Source organism: Rhinoderma darwinii, chromosome 7 (genome assembly GCF_050947455.1).
Source record: "Rhinoderma darwinii isolate aRhiDar2 chromosome 7, aRhiDar2.hap1, whole genome shotgun sequence".
NCBI lineage: Eukaryota > Metazoa > Chordata > Amphibia > Anura > Rhinodermatidae > Rhinoderma > Rhinoderma darwinii.
The window spans coordinates 129,882,690-129,895,044 of NC_134693.1; the positions used below are offsets into that span (position 1 = coordinate 129,882,690).

At 40.0% G+C, this 12,355-nt stretch overlaps 1 protein-coding gene across 2 annotated transcripts in view; it reads right to left on the minus strand.

The window, feature by feature from the left end:
* The window catches only part of LOC142658178 (FERM domain-containing protein 4B-like), a 183,952-nt gene that overhangs the window by 12,090 nt on the left and 159,507 nt on the right, over nucleotides 1–12,355 (minus strand). For both annotated transcript variants that reach the window (XM_075834025.1, XM_075834027.1), the window contains one exon: nucleotides 1,164–1,240. In XM_075834025.1, coding sequence (XP_075690140.1) covers nucleotides 1,164–1,240 — 77 coding nt within the window. The remainder of the gene's footprint in view (nucleotides 1–1,163; nucleotides 1,241–12,355) is intronic.

Below are 12,355 nucleotides of genomic sequence, written 5' to 3' on the forward strand. Positions count from 1 at the left end.
ATTCATGTACTGCCAGCTAGAAAATATATATGTGTGGACTGTATATATATATATATATATACTAACCAATTACTGTATTTATCTCATTGCCGTGGAATATGTTTGTGCTATATAAATAAAGCCTTTTATTAGTAGTATCTATCCATTTATCTATCTATCTTTATATTATCTATTATTAATCTTCTATGTATCTAATATCTATCTATCTATCTCATATCTATCTATCTCATATCTATCTATCTCATATCTATCTATCTATCTCATATCTATCTATCTCATATCTATCTATCTCATATCTATCTATCTCATATCTATCTATCTCATATCTATCTCTCTCATATCTATCTATCTCTCTCATATCTATCTATCTCTCTCATATCTATCTATCTCTCTCATATCTATCTATCTCTCTCATATCTATCTATCTCTCTCATATCTATCTATCTCTCTCATATCTATCTATCTCTCTCATATCTATCTATCTCTCTCATATCTATCTATCTCTCTCATATCTATCTATCTCTCTCATATCTATCTATCTCTCTCATATCTATCTCTCTCATATCTATCTCTCTCATATCTATCTATCTCATATCTATCTATCTCATATCTATCTATCTCATATCTATCTATCTCATATCTATCTATCTCATATCTATCTATCTCATATCTATCTATCTCATATCTATCTATCTCATATCTATCTATCTCATATCTATCTATCTCATATCTATCTATCTCATATCTATCTATCTCATATCTATCTATCTCATATCTATCTATCTCATATCTATTTATTTATCCATCTATCACATATATATTTATTTATCCATCTATCACATATATATTTATTTATCCATCTATCACATATATATATATATATCCCCCTACCCCTGCTAAGTCTTCATTTTTCTTTTGGTATTCCATTTATGAAGCAGGAAGTTCACAAGAGACAATGCTGTAGCTGCCAGATAAGAGAGTCTGAAACTTCTGCCTCCTATTTTGGCAGGATAAATACATTTTAATCGGTGAACAATGCCGCATCTATAGCTGCAATCTATGAGGCATCGTACAAGACGCTGAACTATGATCAACACGTGGCCTCCTACTCGGCCAATGCACAGACCTGCAGAAACCGTAGCGTAAAGCTGTGTCCGTCTTACCTGCGGGGATCGTGAACCTCTACTGCAAATTTCTTCTCTCGGAAGTACAAATTTTCGAGCTGCTTCCACTGAAATAGCTACAAGAGAGAGAAAAAAAATGTCAATGCTCTATATATCCCCGATCATTATCCATTTAATGTGGGACACTCCACAATTCTATTACAAGCCTAGAGAGTCACAGCAAAGGCAATTGGATAACTAAATCATACTGGAGGGTACGAGGCAGCATTATCTATGGCAACAAATAAAAGGACTGAATTACACATTATGAACAGAGCACAAATTGTACTAAAGGAAAATACAAGAAGACTCAAAGTTCCCAGTTCTATAAACAGGTCATTGGATTTTATCTTTACGGAGAAATGACAGACAATTGTGAGGGCTATGTATTAAAATAAGACTGAAATAGCTCAGGGGGATGATATTTTGGTCAACAGATTCTAAAAATATCAAATCTGAGCTAAATAAAGTACAAAAACAAACAAACAAAACAAAATTTGTGTTTATTTGTTTATTATGTGCTACTCGTGTGCAGTGCGACAGATCATCAAGAGGTGGAGGATTCACATGAGCATAATTATCTGATAATCCCTATAAACCAATGAAATTACCAACATGATGCCCTGGATTTACTAGCTGACTATATCTATTTATCTATCTATCTATCTAATATCTATCTATCTATCTAATATCTATCTAATATCTATCTATCTATCTATCTATCTATCTATCTATCTATCTATCTATCTATCTATCTGTCTATCTATCTGTCTATCTATCTCATATCTATCTATCTATCTCATATCTATCTCATATCTATCTATCTATCTATCTCATATCTATCTCATATCTATCTCATATCTATCTATCTATCTCATATCTATCTCATATCTATCTATCTATCTCATATCTATCTCATATCTATCTATCTCATATCTATCTCATATCTATCTCATATCTATCTATCTATCTCATATCTATCTCATATCTATCTATCTATCTATCTATCTCATATCTATCTATCTATCTATCTATCTCATATCTATCTCATATCTATCTCATATCTATCTATCTATCTATCTATCTCATATCTATCTATCTATCTATCTATCTATCTCATATCTATCTATCTATCTATCTCATATCTATCTATCTATCTATCTCATATCTATCTATCTATCTCATATCTATCTATCTATCTATCTATCTCATATCTATCTATCTATCTATCTAATATCTATCTATCTATCTATCTATCTATCTATCTATCTATCTATCTATCTATCTATCTATCTATCTATCTATCTATCTATCTATCTATCTCATATCTATCTATCTATCTATCTATCTATCTATCTCATATCTATCTATCTATCTATCTCATATCTATCTATCTATCTATCTATCTATCTCATATCTATCTATCTATCTATCTATCTCATATCTATCTATCTATCTATCTATCTATCTATCTATCTATCTATCTATCTATCTATCTATCTCATATCTATCTATCTATCTCATATCTATCTATCTATCTATCTATCTATCTATCTATCTATCTATCTATCTATCTATCTATCTATCTATCTATCTATCTATCTATCTATCTATCTCATATCTATCTATCTATCTATCTCATATCTATCTATCTCATATCTATCTATCTCATATCCATCCATCCATCCATCCATCCATCCATCTATCTATCTATCTATCTATCTATCTATCTATCTATCTATCTATCTATCTATCTATCTATCTATCTATCTATCTATCTATCTATCTATCATTGCCCCCATTAAACAATCCAGTATATAATACCCATGACAATATGATACAAAGAAACACATAACACATGCTGCTACACTGTTCCATAATACCTATCAAATACACTTTAGCCACCAGAAATATCCTTTACAGACACTAGGCTTTGCATGTCCTTGTAAAGGGGGGCCATATTTTCATATCTTTGAATGAAGTTCAATCCAGGGTAGCTATAGATCAACTCAAATGTCCTACACTAGAAGGGCAGCCCATGATGAGGCTTGTAGTCCCACATCAGCAAGTGCATGACGGACGCCCTTAAGGCCAATAAGCCGATAAGCGGCGGTGCAGCGAGTGCAGATTAACGAGACATCGTTGATCGGCGCTCGTTTGCTTCTGACACATGGAGCTATGGATGGGACGAGCGGTCGTTACTCTGATTGCTCGTCCCCATACATTATTCGGCAGCGCATCTCCCTTTTTACACACCAAGATGCGCTGCCGACAACAATAATATTTAACTTTTTTAAAACTATACGACCAGCAGATGATCGAGCGTTTGCTCGTTCATCTGCTGATAATTCCCCTGTTTACACACGGCAATTCTGTGAACGCTCGTCTACCCGATAATCATCCAAAACCCCCTTTACTCTAAACTACAATCTTGAGGAATTAGGCTAATAATCTCAGTTCCGAGTTTTAGAATTACTAATAATCAAGGGACGATGTGTATATAATGTCGACACGAGACTTGACAGCAATTAATAATTACACTAAATAAAATAGTGAATACCGTAGTGACTACTAAAATGTAGTATACAACGATACACTGACACATGCAACGTAGATTCAAATATCCATATTTAAAAAATAACATTCGGAAAAATCGGACGAAAAATTAAAATAACATTCAAAAACTCCACAAAAATAGGAATGACATTCAAAAACTCCACAAAAATCCGGAACAACATATTCAAAAACTCCACAATCCTTTAACAAGACTTGACGGAAAACCGAGTTCTCTCCTGAAGGCAAAAAAAAATGTTGCGAAGCCGTCACCACAAACAGCTGCAGAGCAAATGTCTGTCTTCAGCTCGGTGCTTTGTCCCAGTAGATCATCCATGACTTACCTGCTATACTAGAAGTTCCCCATGATATGCAGTAATCCTCAGGGCTGCTGTTCAGAGCGACTGTAACGCTGCAGTGCTCGCCTAGTAATTCTTGACTCTCCCTCTCTGATACTGAAAAGGTGAAACACCAGTTTCCCAGCCCTGACCATCCCACTAGTGACACAACAGTGCTACGTCACTACACACACCACTCCTGTCTGATACTGCTACATATACATACACATTACTGGAAGAGACGCTCCTACCCCCAATCCCAGGTAGCACAACGCCTGTACTTAAAAAACCCCGAATTATATATATATATATATATATATATATATATATATATATATATATATATATAAAAATATACGTTCATTTTTAACTTTTCTATTCCAGATTCCTATGATGTTCCTACGCATTCCATATTAGACCCCATACGGCAGGTACCGAGTGTCCGTGTGCCACCAAACAGGTAGAGCATTAAAGCGATATTACACAGCCCGATGTGGGCCGTGTAAACGAGCGCCGATTAACGAGACAGCTTGTTGTTCGGCGCTCGTTTGCTCCTTTCACGTGGAGCCAGTATAGGGATGAGCGGTTGTTACTACGATCGCTCGTCCCCATTGTCGGCAGCGCGTCTCCCTGGTTACACACGGAGACGACAATGATAATATTTTCAGCATGTAAAACGATACAATCCTTCTGTGAACGCTTGTTTTCCCGATAATTGGCCTGTGTAAAAGGGCCCCTAGCGTGCGCAGCTTTTCCAGTTGTGTTAGGGCACATGCACATGACATGTTACCACTGTATCTCCGAGTTGTATGGAATCGTAACATTGCACCCATAAACGCCTAGTGAACCTCCATATTCCTCTGATTTCATAGGGAGGCAAACAGAGGTGTATTCTGTCTGATTCATGCTCCATCGGATGCCATATTACAGGAGTATTCTCCCCGGGAAGCATAATACAGTGCAGTACAGCGGCACCATATGGCGGCACATCCTGTGATTACGGCTCTCCAGGACTTATAAAGGTCTCATTCACGTGGCCGTAATACAGGAGTATTTTAGCGTCTATATTATAACTGTAATACCCGGTCCTCTAGTCGTTATTCTAGACCAGATTTAGATCTATGGCGATCGGATCTAATATTTTGTCACTATTTTTGTTAAAAATTTTACATTTTGCAACTTTGAAATATATTTTCACTGCGCAGTCAGACCTGGCGTAGCCAGGTAATATTAGTGAGGTTTAGAGGCGTATCGCACGGGTTACAGACACACCTTGTCTTGTTATACCTGTGTCATTAGTGTATCACAGAATGACTAATTGTACTCACATTCCAGACGCTGAGAATCTTCCCAGGATTATACACGGACAACGACTAGAAGAGGTCACTGGATGATATTCCCTGATAATGATTAATTAAAAAAAATCTAGGAACCCTATGGGATGTATATACATATTGACAGATCTTTGGAAACAAATGTGTCAGCGCGAGTTCTGCCCCCACTTCCCTTAAAATAAGAACATATGATTCAATTTCCCTTTGACATCGACTATGAAGTCATTACCTAATTCTTCTCTACCAATGAGGCTCATCGGGTCACATGACTCGCAACGAAATAGTCACAGGACTGAGGAAGGGGTTAATGGAATAGTTTTATATGGTTAGTCACTGCTTATTACATATTTAGAGACAAAACGTCACAAATAATTATACGTCAATGAATTGTTCTCAGTTTTTACTAAAATTCCATTCAGTTGTAGATCTATTTCTAGGAAAGGTGACAACCAATAAGGCTGCAATTACAGATCCCATAGGGGTAGTCAGTCATCCAGCCTTGGCAAACTTCTGGATTTGCCTAGTTATGCAGCAACACTAAAGAGGGGGATACATGACGAGGCTGATTTGTCATTCAGGGGTCTGGACCAGGTACACCTAGGCAGATGTTAGGGCATACTGGGCTTGGGGAGCCCATGGCAATCTGGATACATAGACATCCTCTATGATTCTCAAGCTGAGTGTATGGTATACAAGGGTCTCACTTTGACTCCATATATACCTGTAGCTATCCCTATTCTTTGCTTCCTCCTAGGAGAGAGTACGATCATAATACCTAGGAGAGAGTACCATCATAATACCTAGGAGAGAGTACCATCATAATACCTAGGAGAGAGTACCATCATAATACCTAGGAGAGAGTACCACCATAATACCTAGGAAGAGAGTACCACCCTAATATAGCATGCATTGGAGCATACCTCGAATTTAAATTGGAGTTAAATGGAGATACAGTATGGGCCCACAGAAGCTTAGGCTCTATGCTAAGAGTGTATAATAGATATATTTATATAGGCAAATGGGCTGTATTGGTTTCTTAAAGCAGCCAGATGATTCCTTCCACCATTAAATAATACAAAGACACATGATTCTCTCATCTGAATTTGTAACTGGATCCGCGGAAAGCAAATATTCCACATTCCCAGTGTCTCCCAGACTGGAAAACCCAGATGTGTGCAGGGACCAAAAGGTTTGCACAACTGTTGAATCCCTTAACAAGTCACAGAAGATCCAGGGTGGGATTGTCCCCCTACGAGACGGATGTTGTATGTGTTAAAAGTAAATACCCCTTTCCCAGGCTTCCCTCCACAACACAAATTTACTTTATCTGTTTAAAGGGTAACTAAACTTTCAGAAAACTTCTGACGTCATAGTGACATGTCAGAAGTTTTGATGGCTGGGGGTCTGAGCACGGAGACCCCCACTGATCACTAAAACGAAGCGGAAGAAACGCTCGGGTGAGCACTGAGCCCCTTGGTTTCTGATCAGATTGTCTCGTAAAGCTGAGCAGTTGGTGTACGGGCTCATAGACTTTCTATTGATTCTGTACACCGTTACCTCGGCTTTCCGAAAAGAGCCGATCAGAAACCAAGCGGCACAGCGCTCACCCGAGCGCTTCTGCCGCTTCGTTTTAGCGATCGGTGGGGGTCTCAGTGCTTGGACCCACACTGATCAAAACTTCTGACATGTCACTATGACATGTCAGAAGTTTTCTGAAAGTTTAGTTACCCTTTTCACAATAGGCTGTGTTCACCATCAGCTACTGTAATAAGTTTTTGAGTAACACTCCAGTATTTTTTTGGGTCGTTTTAGATTTGTCCACCCTCAAAAACAATTTTATAGTTTATATTTAGAACCCATCTATAGAAAAGTTGAGTATCTTTTTGTATACATTGCATTACAGATTCTGATTTACAGTCTGTATTATAATCTGGAGCTGCATTCACAATTCTACTGGCTTCAAAGCTGAACTCTCCCAGCATGGGCTCTCATTCTGCGATATCTTGGTTTCATATCATCAAATATATTCAGTCATTTAGTATAATGTAGACATGACAACATCCTCTATAATCCAATTTCATCTCTTCTATATTATAGAATAGAGTCTTTGGTCATGTCCCAGGGGCAGAATGGCCCTAGATTTTTCTGCAGCGACCCCAGTCAATTAAAACTTGGGATTAGTTCACATCCTTAGGATAAGTGCATACAGGGGGGATATGATGCATGATCACAGAATATACGTCCTGGAAGTCGCAGAATCTTCCGTCGAAAAACCGCACCAAATTGTGGTGCCGTTTTTCAGGCGGAATCTCTACTGCAGAAATACTGCTAGAAAATAAAGTTGATACTTACACCATCTCTGTTGTCATAGCGACGCATCCTGGGATGACGCTGCAGTCCATGTGACCACTGCAGCCTGTGATTGGCTGCAGCGGTGACATGGGATGAATTGTCACCCCAGGAGGCAGGGCTGCCTCAGAGCAGAGGGGCGTGTCGCCATGACAACGCCCGGGGGTAAATATGAACCTTTTTATTATTTTGAATCCCTTCCCGACATCCGGGGTATATATATATATATATGGTGCACGTCAGGTGGGGGAGTATGGAGTAATATAAATTTGGTATCACTATAAGCAAATTGACCCGCAGAATCAAGTTAACATGCTGTTGTTACCGCATGGTGAACGTTGTAAGAACAAAACTCCCCAAAAGAGAATCGCTGTTTTCCTATTTCACCTCAAAAATATATTTTTTACAGTTTCCCACTATATTACATGGCACAAAAAACAAACCCTCATACGGCAATTTTGATGGAAAAATAAAAAAGTTATGGCTTTTGGAAGGTTGGGAGGAAAAAACGAAAGTGAAAATCCGAAAAATGGCTGCGGCGGGAAGGGGTTAAACCCCCAAAAAAAGTTGTTGTTTTTTTCCCTGATCTTGCGATGTTTGCGGAGGAATTGTAGCTTTTCTGCTGCAAAAATTGCAACATTTGCCTATTTGTTGCGGGTTTTACCTCTCAGCGAATTTAATGGGGAAAACCCGCAACAGGAGAGCAGTGATTCCGCAGCATAAATTTAAATAAATAAATTTCTGCTGCGAATTAAAAAACCGTACCGCAGGTCAATTTATAAACGGTTTCTCTGCAGATTTTTCCGCAGTGTGTGTATGATATTTGCTCAAATCTCATCCACTCTGCTGCTACTGTAAATGCTACGGATGTCCGCGGAAAATCCGCAGTGTTTACGCCGTGTGGTCATCCAGACCACCCAAGCTCACTGCCGGTGCGTAGGTGGTGGAACCCATTCTTGCCATTTGTGAGTAGATCGATTACATCAAACAGGTTGGAAATCTCTATTTTCTATTTGCTGCTAACAACTGGGAGCAAATATCATGTCCCTATATATGACCTGATTCTCACCATATTTGGTTGTCTATTGGGGCCGGCCATGGAAAAAGCCAAGGGTGGGGTCCTGGTCATTGCGGCTCTATGTTACAATCAAAGTTGGCCAACACCGATGAGGTCTGCAAGGTCATTTTTTCTTCCGAAGAAAGGTTCATGTGGGGCAAGTCAGGCCCAAACAAACATGAGATGATATAAATAGCAATGAAATTACTGAAAGAAGCAACAAAAGACATGAAGAAATCCCCGCACTTCCCTATTTCGTCTGTAGCGTTTTTACTTTGAAGACATTTTGAGGAAACATTTTGCCTTTCTTGGAGCTGCTGTACTAATCCTCGAGATGACGTGTATGTAGGGGTTGTGAGCGATCACACTGCTACGGAAAATAGTTGCATTTTAGAAATTATTTGCAAGAAATCAAAATATGACTTACCACAAAACCTCAGAAAGCTCAGATGTCAATCAAGACGAACAGACTTTGGGGAGAATTTATTACTGCGCCAATCTTAATGTAAAGAAAGTCGGAGTAAAATGCACCTAATTTTTTAAGAGGCGCTCGCCTCTTACGAAATTAGGCACGTCAGGTCGTCCATGCGCAAGAAAGTGAAATCTATGCCAGCTATGAGCTAGCGTAGATTTTCGCCATAATTTACGCCAGTTCTGGCATAAATCAAGGTAAATTTGTCAAGCCACAAATGACCCCGTCAACTTTTGCAAAGCCAAGGCCACCTTAAAAAAAGTGCCGGAAGCAATGTAAAAGTAAAAAAAGTGTGCGCCAAAATTGTAGACTTTTTCAGCGTTCAATAAATTCCCGGCAATGTGTTTAGATGACGGATATCTAACGGCACGTTCCTCCAATGTTCAACATCACTAAACTCTACATCATAAGACCAGCAAGTTGGCATCTTATTATTAGTTTCTACTTGTGGTGCCCAATGGCTTCCAAGGTGCCAGGTGGCCAAAAGAAGTAAGTCCCACCTTCTTGACTCCTTAGAAACTAGAACTCGAGTGTGTGTAGAAGGCAATAGTTTGTCATTTGACCCTCCTCGGCTTTGCCGAATAGTTGAGAGGATTTACAGAGGACAGGGGCATAACAAGATATTTTCCTGCCCTTTTGTTGAATTGCTTCTTCAATAGGTTAAAGGGTGAAGGTAACAGGTTCCCTATAAAATGGGCGCTGTTGTAAACCATGGATGACGTAAGACAATTCTCACATTATCAATCTTGAAAAAAATGATGCACTGGCATGAACTGGCACGGACAGCATTCTTGGCACATTGCTCCAATTAGTCACCTCCCCCCCAGCGGACTGATAATCTGGAGCGTGCGTACAATGTGGATATGGTTACATATCACACCACAGCAGATTACTCCGTCTAGGACGACAAGTGCATCATTGCAAAATACAGCTGTTATCTGTCCGGAAATTCAAGCTGCGTGTATCTGAATGTGTAAAAAAATAGAGACAATGTGGTCAGTGTACTTATTGTGTGCCAGCCAGATAGCAGAAAAGCTTTGTATGACTTCTACCTCCCCCCTCCCCAGATACTATTATTGGAAATACATTTTAAAGGGATATTACACAGTAGGATTTAGCACCGCAATGTATTCCACATCATGGAATCGCTACTGAATTGTATATGACTGATGTATTACCACCCGTAAGATATCCGTAATGGGTTAAACTAGTAAGTGGGTCCACTACCGCTTATTGAACTATGAAACGGGGGTGGAGGGGCTGCATACTGACTTCACCTACTCACTGAATCAGTCAGGTAGGTGGAGAGAGTGTGAGGTTATTACTGCCTACCTCAATTATCTTGGCAAATCAGAAGAACAGTTCTCTTGGTGATGCGGATTGGTAGACAGCAGGAAGATAGGCAGTGCTAGCCTCACACTGTGCCACCTACTGGACCAATTCAGTGAAAAGTAAAAAGAAATGTGAAGCATGCCCACTCTCTAGATTTGCCCCTGTTGTGTTTTTGGGTGGTATGATGGGCACACTTAAAGGGGTTTTCCAGTCCCAAAAAACTTGATGGCCTATCCTCAGGATAGGCCATCAATATCTGATCGGTGGGGGTCTGACCCCTTGTTGTTTTGAAGGGGCTGCAGCGCTCGTATGAGCACTACTTCCTCTTCATTTCTACTACTCACACTGTGAATCGCAGACACACTTGTAGCGGCAGTTCACAGTATTACAGCCTTCTTCCATTGAGGTGGTTGCTTCATAACAGCTGATCGGCAGGGGTGCCGTGAGTTGGACCCCGACCGACCACATATTGATGGCCTATCCTGAGGATAGGCCATACATTTTTTGGGACTGGCCAGTGATGTAACGTGTAGTTTCGATTGTAATAAATCTACATCACACATGAGGTAATAGAATAAGCAGGGGCGTAGCTATAGGGAGTGCAAGGGTAGCAGTCACACAAGCGCCTGGTTACTGAGGGGGCCCAAAAGCCCCTGTGCCACATAAGAAGACACCAATAATATAAATGGCACATGGTAGGTGGGGCTTTTACATTGGGGCCCAGGAGCTTCAAGTTATGAGGCATACAGTGGCATCCGTCGCCCATAGGCTCCCATGCTAAGGTTTACCGATGTATACCAGCCCGACGGAGGCCAAAAGGACTGTCTTTTGAACTCCGTCGTGTGAATGGGGGCCTATAGAAATGTTTGATGTATGCGCCAGGAGCTTTCCCGACGCATACTCCAAGCAGACACTACAAACGCAAAGCCATAAAGTCTAACTAAACGTTTGAAAGACTTCTGACATGCCATAGTGACATGTCAGAAGTTTGATTGGTGGAGGTTCGAGCACTGAGACCCCCACTAATCGCTTAAACGAAGCGGTAAAAGCGCACGAGTGAGCGCTCAGCCGCTTCGTGTCTGTTCGGCTTTTTCCGGAAATGAATGTATCACAGTACGGACTCAATAGAAAGTCCATGCGCCCGTACTCCGATACATCGGCTTTCCGGAGAAAGCCGAACAGACACGAAGCGATTGAGCGATTGGTGGGGGTCTCAGTGCTCGGACCCCCACCAATCAAAACTTCTGACATGTCACTATGGCATGTCAGAAGTCTTTCAAACATTTAGTTACTCTTTAAAATCGCAATCACTACTTTTACATGTGGGATTTTTCTTATTGAATACAGTTTTTATCAGGAATTGCTGTTAATGCAACGATCTACTATACTAGTCTTTATCCACCAATCAGTAGTCCCCGGCACGAAAGTGGCAGCGAAAAGTTTCTTTAGGGATCGTAAATCTGTTTCTCTGCCGCCTAACTGTGACTCCCATTTTCAGGAAGCAAACGGAGATCAAGCCGGACTTACAAACCATTGAATAAATATTCATTTCCTACCAGATTCAGTGACCCTTATCATTGGTCCCCCAACCAGTACTAAACGCTACGTCCTTACCACCGCGGCTCCGATCTTACAATGTAATTTTAATACGAGGAAAGAATTATAGCTTAATGACCTGTAAACATGGCGGCTCTAAATTTACCCAAACGAGTATTCTCACACTGTACCCATGACAACAATTTCTGACTTGTGCTCTG